Genomic DNA, 13,254 nt, shown 5'->3' on the forward strand with positions numbered 1-13,254 from the left:
TATTTTTTATCAAAATTTGATATAATTTATTTTCATTTATAGGATCCTGATAACTTTGATGATGTATTAAAAAGCAGACGCATTCAAGGCGAATGTAAAAGTGAGCAATGTAACAGACAACAAAGGGAAGCAGTAAGTACAGTGTGAGTGAGCCATGTAACGGACAACAAAGAGAAGGGCTGAGTACAGACGAGTGTGAGTGAGCAATGTAACAGACAACAAAGAGAAGGAGTGAGTACAGACGAGTGTGAGTGAGCCATGTAACAGACAACAAAGAGAAGGGCTGAGTACAGACGAGTGTGAGTGAGCAATGTAACAGACAACAAAGAGAAGGGCTGAGTACAGACGAGTGTGAGTGAGCAATGTAATAGACAACAAAGAGAAGGGTTGAGTACAAACGAGTGTGAGTGAGCAATGTAACAGACAACAAAGAGAAGGGTTGAGTACAGACGAGTGTGAGTGAGCAATGTAATAGACAACAAAGGGAAGGGGTGAGTACAGACGAGTGTGAGTGAACCATGTAACAGACAACAAAGAGAAGGCGTGAGTACAGACAAGGGTGAGTGAACCATGTAACAGACAACAAAGAGAAGGGGTGAGTACAGACGAGTGTGAGTGAGCAATGTAACAGACAACAAAGGGAAGGGGTGAGTACAGACGAGTGTGAGTGAGCCATGTAACAGACAACAAAGGGAAGGGCTGAGTACAGACGAGTGTGAGTGAGCAATGTAACAGACAACAAAGAGAAGGAGTGAGTACAGACGAGTGTGAGTGAGCCATGTAACAGACAACAAAGAGAAGGGTTGAGTACAGACGAGAGTGAGCAATGTAACAGACAACAAAGAGAAGGGTTGAGTACAGACGAGTGTGAGTGAGCAATGTAACAGACAACAAAGAGAAGGGGTGAGTACAGACGAGTGTGAGTGAGCCATGTAACAGACAACAAAGAGAAGGGTTGAGTACAGACGAGTGTGAGTGAGCCATGTAACAGACAACAAGGAGAAGGGGTGAGTACAGACGAGTGTGAGTGAACCATGTAACAGACAACAAAGAGAAGGGGTGAGTACAGACGAGTGTGAGTGAGCAATGTAACAGACAACAAGGAGAAGGGGTGAGTACAGACGAGTGTGAGTGAGCCATGTAACAGACAACAAAGAGAAGGGGCGAGTACAGACAAGTGTGAGTGAGCAATGTAACAGACAACAAAGAGAAGGGGTGAGTACAGACGAGTGTGAGTGAGCCATGTAACAGACAACAAAGAGAAGGGGTGAGTACAGACGAGTGTGAGTGAGCAATGTAACAGACAACAAAGGGAAGGGGTGAGTACAGACGAGTGTGAGTGAGCCATGTAACAGACAACAAAGAGAAGGGGTGAGTACAGACGAGTGTGAGTGAACCATGTAACAGACAACAAAGAGAAGGGGTGAGTACAGACGAGTGTGAGTGAACCATGTAACAGACAACAAAGAGAAGGGGTGAGTACAGACGAGTGTGAGTGAGCAATATACAGACAACAAAGAGAAGGGGTGAGTACAGACGAGTGTGAGTGAACCATGTAACAGACAACAAAGGGAAGGGGTGAGTACAGACGAGTGTGAGTGAACCATGTAACAGACAACAAAGAGAAGGGGTGAGTACAGACGAGTGTGAGTGAACCATGTAACGGACAACAAAGGAAAGGGGTGAGTACAGACGAGTGGGAGTGAGCCATGTAACAGACAACAAAGAGAAGGGGTGAGTACAGACGAGTGTGAGTGAGCAATGTAACAGACAACAAAGAGAAGGGGTGAGTACAGACGAGTGTGAGTGAGCAATGTAACAGACAACAAAGAGAAGGGTTGAGTACAGACGAGTGTGAGTGAGCCATGTAACAGACAACAAGGAGAAGGGTTGAGTACAGACGAGTGTGAGTGAGCAATGTAATGGACAACAAAGAGAAGGGGTGAGTACAGACGAGTGTGAGTGAACCATGTAACAGACAACAAGGAGAAGGGGTGAGTACAGACGAGTGTGAGTGAGCCATGTAACAGACAACAAAGAGAAGGGTTGAGTACAGACGAGTGTGAGTGAGCAATGTAACGGACAACAAAGAGAAGGGTTGAGTACAGACGAGTGTGAGTGAGCCATGTAACGGACAACAAAGAGAAGGGTTGAGTACAGACGAGTGTGAGTGAGCCATGTAACAGACAACAAGGAGAAGGGGCGAGTACAGACGAGTGTGAGTGAGCAATGTAACAGACAACAAAGGGAAGGGCTGAGTACAGACGAGTGTGAGTGAGCAATGTAACAGACAACAAAGAGATAGGGTGAGTACAGACGAGTGTGAGTGAGCAATGTAACAGACAACAAAGAGAAGGGGTGAGTACAGACGAGTGTGAGTGAGCAATATACAGACAACAAAAAGAAGGGGTGAGTACAGACGAGTGTGAGTGAGCAATGTAACAGACAACAAAGAGAAGGGGCGAGTACAGACGAGTGTTAGTGAGCAATGTAACAGACAACAAAGAGAAGGGGTGAGTACAGACGAGTGTGAGTGAGCAATATACAGACAACAAAGAGAAGGGGTGAGTACAGACGAGTGTGAGTGAGCAATATACAGACAACAAAGAGAAGGGTTGAGTACAGACGAGTGTGAGTGAGCAATGTAACAGACAACAAAGAGAAGGGGCGAGTACAGACGAGTGTTAGTGAGCAATATACAGACAACAAAGAGAAGGGGCGAGTACAGACGAGTGTGAGTGAGCAATGTAATGGACAACAAAGAGAAGGGGTGAGTACAGACGAGTGTGAATGAGCAATGTAACGGACAACAAAGAGAAGGGTTGAGTACAGACGAGTGTGAGTGAGCAATGTAACGGACAACAAAGAGAAGGGTTGAGTACAGACGAGTGTGAGTGAGCCATGTAACAGACAACAAAGGGAAGGGGTGAGCACAGACGAGTGTGAGTGAGCCATGTAACAGACAACAAAGAGAAGGGTTGAGTACAGACGAGTGTGAGTGAGCAATGTAACGGACAACAAAGAGAAGGGGTGAGTACAGACGAGTGTTAGTGAGCAATATACAGACAACAAAGAGAAGGGGCGAGTACAGACGAGTGTGAGTGAGCAATGTAATGGACAACAAAGAGAAGGGGTGAGTACAGACGAGTGTGAATGAGCAATGTAACGGACAACAAAGAGAAGGGTTGAGTACAGACGAGTGTGAGTGAGCAATGTAACGGACAACAAAGAGAAGGGTTGAGTACAGACGAGTGTGAGTGAGCCATGTAACAGACAACAAAGGGAAGGGGTGAGCACAGACGAGTGTGAGTGAGCCATGTAACAGACAACAAAGAGAAGGGTTGAGTACAGACGAGTGTGAGTGAGCAATGTAACGGACAACAAAGAGAAGGGGTGAGTACAGACGAGTGTGAGTGAGCCATGTAACAGACAACAAAGAGAAGGGTTGAGTACAGACGAGTGTGAGTGAGCAATGTAACGGACAACAAAGAGAAGAGGCGAGTACAGACGAGTGTGAGTGAGCAATGTAATGATAAAATAACTGCCCATTTTCTCTGTCTTCCTTGTTACCTCCAAGTTCGTAGTTCCCCAGTACTGTACACTGTTGATAATTTAGGCAAATTATTTAAGACAAATATCTTGATGCAAATTAAAATGCATAAAATATATTTTTCTCCCTGCTCTTTATTTTTTCTGTATTTACTGAAGGAAATTGACTGCTTTTGTTAAGTGTATTTCCTTCAAAGATGTATCGGTGCAAATTACAAAGCATTCCTCTGTTGAATTTCAGAATTTTTATTTCAAATGTACCGGACATCAAAGTGAAGAAGGAGAAACAGCGGCAGTATTAAAACATGTTCGACCCAACAGGAAACACAGAGCTTGTGTTGTTTGTTCAGAAATAGGGTAAGTAGCTGGGTATTGAATATGAAGAATCATATAACATACTTTCTACCACAATACCCTGTGTTATTCAACTTCCAGACCATCAGTTAATCATTACAGCTGTTGATTAACAATCTGTTTATACCACACGTGGTATAAACTCTGTAAGCATTTTGGTTGGCTAACACGTTGAACTTTGACCCAAGCTGCAATTGTTATTGACATCATCAATTATCTAATGACGTCACATCACCGGGTCCGGACGTCACCGGTACACTTTATTTGCATACGCGAAATTATACTTGGCCACGTTTCCCTTTGATTCAAGCCAATATAATTTGGTAGAAACAGGTCACACGACTCGAAATTGTTGGATATGGAATTTATTTCACACTCGTAAGTTATTTTTTAAAAGTTGCAACAAACACTTGCTAAAGCTTGTGTCTTTTGTAACTTTTAAAGAATAACTTACGAGTGTGAAATAAATTCCATATCCAACAACCACTCGTTGTGTAACCTCTATGTATATCATATAACACACTGTTTATCATACAACACACTGTATATCATATAACACACTGTATATCATATAACACACTGTATATCATATAACACACTGTATATCATATAACACACTAACATACTGTATATCATATAACACACTGTATATCATATAACACACTGTATATCATATAACACACTGTATATCATATAACACACTGTATATCATACAACACACTGTATATCATATAACACACTGTATATCATATAACACACTGTATATCATATAACACACTGTATATCATATAACACTGTATATCATATAACACACTGTATATCATACAACACACTATATCATAACACACTGTATGTCATATAACACACTGTATATCATACAACACACTGTATATCATAACACACTGTATGTCATATAACACACTGTATATCATATAACACACTGTATATCATATAACACACCATAGTATTATATAACACACCATAGTATTATATAACACACTAACACATTGTATATCATATAACACACTGTATATCATATAACACACTAACATACTGTATATCATATAACACTGTATATCATATAACACACTGTATATCATATAACACACTGTATATCATATAACACACTGTATAACATATAACACACTGTATATCATGTAACACACTGTAGTATCATATAACACACTGTATATCATATAACACACTGTATATCATATAACACACTGTAGTATCATATAACACACTGTATATCATATAACACACTGTACATATCATATAACACACTGTATATCATATAACACATTGTATATCATATAACACACTGTATATCATATAACACATTGTATATCATATAACACACTGTATATCATAACACACTGTATATCATATAACACACTGTATATCATATAACACACTGTATTATCATATAACACACTGTCTATCATATAACACACTATATCATATAACACACTGTATATCATATAACACACTGTATATTATATAACACACTGTATATCATATAACACCCTGTCTATCATATAACACACTGTATATCATGTAACACACTGTAGTATCATATAACACATTGTATATCATATAACACACTGTAGTATCATATAACACACTGTATTATCATATAACACACTGTATATCATATAACACACTGTATATCATATAACACATTGTATATCATATAACACACTGTATATCATATAACACACTGTCTATCATATAACACACTGTATATCATATAACACACTGTATATCATATAACACACTGTATATCATATAACACACTGTATATCATATAACACACTGTATATCATATAACACACTGTATATCATATAACACACTGTATATCATATAACACACTGTATTATCATATAACACACTGTATATCATATAACACACTGTATATCATATAACACATCATAGTATTATATAACACACTGTATATCATATAACACACTGTATATCATATAACACACTGTTACATATAACACATGTATATCATATAACACTGTATATCATATAAACACTGTATACATAATAACACTGTATTCATATACCACTGTATATCATATACACCAACTGTATATATTAAGCACTGTATACACTAACACACTGTTATATTTTACACATGTATATCATATAACACACTACACTGAATAAACACACTGTTATCATTAACACATGTATACTATAACACATGTATATCATAAACCAGCATATCATAACACATGTCATATCATATACACATGTATATCCCTATAAACACACATGTATATTAACTACATAACAACTTGATATCATATACACTGTATATATATAACACTGTATATCAATAACACTGTATATATAACACTTATATCATTAACACATGTATGTCATATAACACATTGTTAATAATCATATAAACTCATTACGATTATATAACACACCATAGTATTATATAACACACTAACACATTGTATATCATATAACACACTGTATATCATATAACACACTAACATACTGTATATCATATAACACTGTATATCATATAACACATTGTATATCATATAACACACTGTACATATCATATAACACATTGTATATCATATAACACACTGTACATATCATATAACACATTGTATATCATATAACACCCTGTCTATCATATAACACACTGTATATCATGTAACACACTGTAGTATCATATAACACACTGTATATCATATAACACACTGTACATATCATATAACACACTGTATATCATATAACACACTGTATATCATATAACACATTGTATATCATATAACACACTGTATTATCATATAACACATTGTATATCATATAACACACTGTATTATCATATAACACCTGTATATCATATAACACACTGTATATCATATAACACACTGTATATCATATAACACACTGTATATCATATAACACACTGTATATCATATAACACATTGTATATCATATAACACACTGTATTATCATATAACACACTGTATATCATATAACACACTGTATATCATATAACACACTGTATTATCATATAACACACTGTATATCATATAACACACTGTATATCATATAACACATCATAGTATTATATAACACACACCATGTTATCATATAACACACCATGGTATTATAGAACATACCATGGTATTATATAACACACACCATGTTATCATATAACAAATCATAGTGTTATATAGCACATACCATAGTATTATGTGTTGTTCAGTTGATAAGAGGACTGGACACATATACTCAGGTGAAGATCCGAGGTGTGTAGTTAGATGTTCCATACCTTTGTTGGTTTGTACTGTATTGGTTATATCCTTGGGCATGACACTTTACCCTAATTGCTCTTGGTGGCATGTGACAGGCCTCCCGTATGTTGTTTAGTAAGGTAGTCACAAACTACTGCAAGGAGACCCAGCCTCAAAATTACCCTGGCTGTTCATAGAGCAATAAACCCAGCAAACAAAAATTGCATTGGGCAGGGCAATTATGTCTTACAGACATTTTCTAGTAAGAAACTTGAAATTTACTTTGAATAGTTAAGTTAAAATTCTATATTGATCTTTACATTCTGCAGTGTTGTTTATACTTGTGTGGAAATACTATTCATTCTAAATGTCCCATTGTTGGTTTGCACAAGAAAGCATGCTTTGTGCTTTCCATTAGTTGGATGTGTATTGTGTTAGTTTTTAGCTCACCTGCCCGAATAGCAAGTGAGGCTTATGCCGTGGGGCAGTCAGCTGGCTGTCCGTCTGTTCGTCCATCTGGCCATCCTGGTCAACTTTTTCCTTGAAATAACTTCTTCTCAATAACCACGAGGCACAGAAGCCTGTTATTGATACTGTTGCATGCTGGTTGGAAGGGCTACCAAGTTTGTTCAAATAAATGACCTTGACTTACATTCAAGTTCACAGGTTGATACTAGGTCTGTGGCATGCTTGGGTAAAGGGCTACAAAATTTGTTCAAATAAATGAACCCGACCTACATTAAAGGTCACAGGGGTCAAAAAGGTTAAAAAATAATTTTATATATGAAATCTTTTCAATACAATAACCAAGAGGTCCAGGCAAGGAACTTGATTTTTGGCCTGTAGCATGCTTGGGTGAAGGGCTACATTGTACCATATTTGTTCAAGTGAGCCTGCTCTGATATTGAATGAAGTGGTAATTAACATGGTATCTTTGGAAAAGACCTAGATTAACTACAAAGTTGTTGCAGAACCAGGTGAGTGATACAGGTCCATCGATCCTCTTGTTTCAGATCTCCTGTTATGGTGTTTCCATGTGAACGACATCACATAATCTGTCTGGACTGTTTTAAATCCTACTGCATTGTGAGGCTGAATGACAGAAGTTTCACAGAAGATGAAAATATAGGCTACAGTCTACCTTGTCCAGGTAACTACATACCTGTCTGTCTTATATATATAGGAGTTGAGGAGGGTCAACTAAAATACAGCTTATCTCCAGCTTATCTCAAGTACCTACATACCTGTCTGTCTTATATATATATAGGAGTTTGGGTGGGGGGGGGGGGGGGTCAACTAAAATACAAAATACAGCTAATCTCAAGCTAATCTCAAGTATATAGGAGCTGAGGAGGGGTCAACTAAAATACAGCAATTATCTCAAGTAACTATATACCTGCTATCAGTCTGTCTCACTAAATAGAGTTAACATACTAGGTGATATTGGCACATTGGGACGTCTATGTTGGTTACTACACCTCTCCCACACCACTAACCAGTAGAACGTTTCTTCTGTACCCATGCTAAAATCTCTTTGTTTTAGAGATCCGAGATCTGAAATTCTTAAGGGGGGATGATATTATATATTATGTACTAGTATATACCACACAATGTTACCGTTAGTATTTTAAAATATTTTGCTGTGATAGTATATGATATAATAATAATTATTGTATAATGTGTTGCAGTTTTTATGCATATTTTGATACAGTATGATAGTATTATCATGTTCCATTTTACCATGAACATTTTTATATATTTTACTTTCACAGTTGGTTGTCCAGATTCGTTACTTGAAGATGCTCATCATTTCAGCCTTTTAGGAATTGATCAGGTATTAATTCCAGAACACAGTGAAATTAAACATTAATAAAGCTATAACAGTTTTATTAGTTTACCTGAGACAAAGTCTCACGTGACCAATTTACATTTTTGATTTCTTCTCCAAAACCTCTGCATCACATTTTTGACTATTATTTGTTTAATGCTGTGGTAATTATTGTTAGAATTGTCAGTACGGGATGACAGTTTGGCGGCATGCACATGTTGGCCCTGATTGACAACAGGAGTTAATTGGTTGGCCAAAAAGGGGGATAATGTAGTATCCCCCCCCCCCCCCCCCCCCCCCCCCCCCCCCTCATATGTTTAAATACCAAAATACTTAAATACAATACTAGTTAGAATGATCAGTATGGGATGGCAGTTTGATGGTATACATGTATACATATGATGGCTCTGACAGACACCTAGGGACTTATAGGTTGGGCCAAAAGGGGTATAAACCAAAATATTTCATTGACCATTAAGACCCATGGGCCTCTTGTTAGAGTAAATAACTCACCTGGTCCAAAGACATTGCAGCATCTGTTGTTGTTCTCAACTTTTTTCTTTATATGGCATCTAGTTCAGAAAGGCCGAGTAAATTATTGGATGAAGGGAAATGGCCAAATAACATGGAGTCTGGGCCCAAAGATTAATGGGCATGACCAAATAATGGGGACTGACCATAGAATGCCGAGGGGAATAGCCAAATAACAGTGTTGCCATAGAAGACCGATGGGGCATGGCCCAACAACAAGGTCTGGGACCAACAACAAGGTCTGGGACCAACAACAAGGTCTGGGACCAACAACAAGGTCTGGGACCAACAACAAGGTCTGGGACCAACAACAAGGTCTGGGACCAACAACAAGGTCTGGGACCAACAACAAGGTCTGGGACCAACAACAAGGTCTGGGACCAGAGGGCGAAGGGGAATGTCTAAATAACAGGTTTCTGGCTGCAAAAGGCCAAAGGGCATGACCAATAAGGGGGTCTGGTCCTAGGGGGCTGAGGGCATGGCAAGATAACAGGGGTCTAGGTCTAACCCCAGAGGACAGACGGGCATGGCCAAATAGGGTAAATATAGGTAATTTTTATTTTAAATCTTTCTTTATATTTTAAAAGTATTGTTTTGTGTTTATATCTCACTTAATTATGATTTACATAAAGGAACATACTACTGCCATATTATATCTACCTTTATTATATAATCCAACAGTCAGTGAAAATCTGTCACTTGGACCATGTCTGACATTGAAATTGGTATTTGAAAGATATTTTGCTTGTATATTTTGTTTCGAAGTGAGGTAAAAGTAGAAGAAAGGTAAATTAATGTTCTGTAATGAATTCACATCTGTTTGACCCAGTATGAGAGGTACAAGAGTTTTGCCACAGAGGAGTATGTCTTACAAAATGGAGGGGTGCTTTGCCCAGCTGTAGGGTGTGGTTCTGGATTCATCTTGTCTGAGGCATTGCGAAAGGTTACCTGTCCTACCTGTCAGGTATATTGAAGTTAATTCTTTTGTTATTAACAGTTAAAAATGTATCATGGTTATCAATAATACCTGTTGGGTAGTTAATTATGAATTACATCTATGTATCTTGATTATCAATAATACCTGTTGGGTAGTTAATTATGAATTACATCTATGTATCTTGATTATCAATAATACCTGTCGTGTATCTTAATACAACCAAATGTAGTTAATTTTGAATTTTATGTATGCATCATGTTTTGTTGCATGCCATCAAGGAAAAAAAAAACATTTCAGAAGTACTGTAGTAGCTATAGCTAGCTAAAATCCCATAAAAAGATGTAATTGGATTGGTTTTCTATACCTATAGTATACATTTTGTGGGGAGTGTAAAACTCAGTACCATGAAGATCCAGACTGCAGGACGATGGTGTTACAGGAAGCCTCCTCACAGGTCAGAACAAAACACAGCCATCTTTTGTCCATCTCTTAAATGTATTGATGTGTTTCTAGCTGGAATTATAAAATCATTAGAGTATGTCCTTGTTGCTTTCTCCAGAATAATTTTGTACTTCAGCCGAGTTTTCAATATTCTGCATCCGTTTAAGGACTGCCTGAGATTAGATCAAAGTATTCCTCCAATATTGTGATCCATTTGTTATTCAACATTCAAACATCATTTAAGTTAAGTTCTAATTTTAGTAACATGTAATCATGCTTCCCCTGTCCTGCTTGGTCAATATAGTCCGTCCAATATTCACTAAAATTTCATCATTTTTTTCCCAAAACAACAAATACAAATCCTCCACTTGATGGTATGGAAGCAAACTGTATATACCATGGTATTTAAAATAGATAACTTTTTCATTTAAACAACTTCTTCTTTATAACCAAAAGGCCTAGGGGCTTGATATTATGTCTGTAGCATCCTAGGGTAAAGGGCTACCAAGTTTGTTCAAATGAATGACATTGACCTTCATTCAAGGTCACAAGTCAAATAGGCTATAATCTTTAATCAACTTCTTCTCAATAACCAAGAGGCCCAAGGACTAGAAAGTTTATTGACAGGTGAGCAATACAAGCCCATTCGGCCTCTTGTTTACTGTTCATGCCAAAAATTTGCATATAATGATGATTTTCACTGTAAGATCTTCGACAAAAATGTAAACATTGAATTAAAATTAAAATGTATATATCAAGCGCCATGTGGCAGATCCAAATCAGCTGTTTGGCACTAAAACCTCAACCTGCCTATAAAGACCATTTTTGTTGTCTCCCTTGAGCAGTCTTTATAGACAGGCTTGATTAAGTTTGGTTAAAAGTGGACTTTTACTTTTTGAGCCACTTATCTAAACACAAAACTAAAAGTGAAATGTTGACGAAATGGAATAAGTAGCACCATATTCTTGTTTTGTGACTTTGTCGCAGTCTGGACAAAAACAATTACTTTAAACTTATAGATATTACAAGGTAAGTAACGGCTCCATGTTTGTTAACACCTTTCCATGTTTACAGAACTATAATGTGAGTGAGGAACAGGAGAGGAGAGCTAGATGGGACCTGGAATCTTTGGAGACAATCGGACGTATTTCTAAACCCTGTCCAAACTGTAAAACTCAAACAGAGAAAGCCGGTATTTATCAACTGTCCTATTATAAAAGTCATACAGACCATTAATGAATTGTGTTATGAACATCATCATTTATGTGTGATAAGCTATAGCTCCAGTTGTTACAAGGTAACTTCATACCAGACAACTTCCTGGCGTTAAAGACTTCAGATTCCATTCCATGGTAGATATCAAGTCAACCTGAGAATTCTTCTCTTCATTTCCTGATTAATGTGATAAAATGAATCTTACCCTTTTCTCTCATTTCATATTAATTTATGGAGCATCTCCTGAATTTTTCACTTTAGTAAGCCTATAGAATTATTGAACTTCTTTTCCAAATCTCTTTTGAAGTTTGTACAAAGCAATATTATAAAATGTATAAAGTCAATGTGATACTGATCAGCATAGTTATTTCTCCTCACAGTTCTTTTTAACTTGATGCTGTTGGTTGTTGACAGGTGGCTGTATGCACATGAGTTGTTCACGGTGTTATTTTGAATGGTGCTGGATGTGTGAAAAAGAATGGACAAGAGACTGTCAAGGCAACCATTGGTTTGGATGACACAGGACATACAGAATTTTTGTGCCATGTGTTGAATATGGAGCTGTGACTTCTAATTTGTACCCTCATAATTGTGTATCAGTTTAGTCGAACTTACTAACATTTCATTCCTTTTTAATATCAGTAAATGTGTAATAAACCAAAAATATGAACAGTGTGTTTCCATTTAGTGTGAATCTAATCCGACATCCTGCTTTGCCAACATTAAATAATAGATTATTGGAGTATGTACTGTATATAATGTGACATTATTGGTGTAAAATAAATTAACTCTATTTATTACATGAACATGGTGTTTTTACTTTGTTTAGAAACTTTTCATCGACTTTGTAAGTTTTAAAATTGAAAGAGGTTTTAAAAACATATATGGTATTTTCTTTCCTAAGAATACCCTTATGCCCTCATTATTACCCTCCTCAACAAAGTTGGGAGGTGGGGGAGGGATGTATACTGGAATCTGCATCTCTGTCCTTCTGTTGTACTGCTTTCTCCTCCCAATGAAATTTTGAATAGGTTCCATCAATTTTTACTGGAGCTATGATCCCCAACATCTTACGGCCCTTGATGCCACTAAGTGAAACTGTCCTTGTGGTGATGGCTAAGTTATTATC

At 37.2% G+C, this 13,254-nt stretch overlaps 1 protein-coding gene across 2 annotated transcripts in view; it reads left to right on the forward strand.

Annotated features, from left to right (window-relative positions):
• The window catches only part of LOC117328065 (E3 ubiquitin-protein ligase parkin-like), a 23,779-nt gene extending 10,848 nt beyond the window's left edge, over positions 1-12,931 (forward strand). For both annotated transcript variants that reach the window (XM_033885404.1, XM_033885403.1), the window contains exons 5-12: positions 43-132; positions 3,791-3,906; positions 8,187-8,323; positions 8,946-9,007; positions 10,362-10,496; positions 10,840-10,923; positions 11,985-12,102; positions 12,540-12,931. In XM_033885404.1, the coding sequence (XP_033741295.1) occupies positions 43-132; positions 3,791-3,906; positions 8,187-8,323; positions 8,946-9,007; positions 10,362-10,496; positions 10,840-10,923; positions 11,985-12,102; positions 12,540-12,643 (846 nt within the window). In that variant the 3' untranslated portion in view covers positions 12,644-12,931. The remainder of the gene's footprint in view (positions 1-42; positions 133-3,790; positions 3,907-8,186; positions 8,324-8,945; positions 9,008-10,361; positions 10,497-10,839; positions 10,924-11,984; positions 12,103-12,539) is intronic.
• Positions 12,932-13,254: the final 323 nt, after the last annotated feature.

The sequence above is a fragment of the Pecten maximus genome, chromosome 5, assembly GCF_902652985.1.
Source record: "Pecten maximus chromosome 5, xPecMax1.1, whole genome shotgun sequence".
Lineage (NCBI taxonomy): Eukaryota > Metazoa > Mollusca > Bivalvia > Pectinida > Pectinidae > Pecten > Pecten maximus.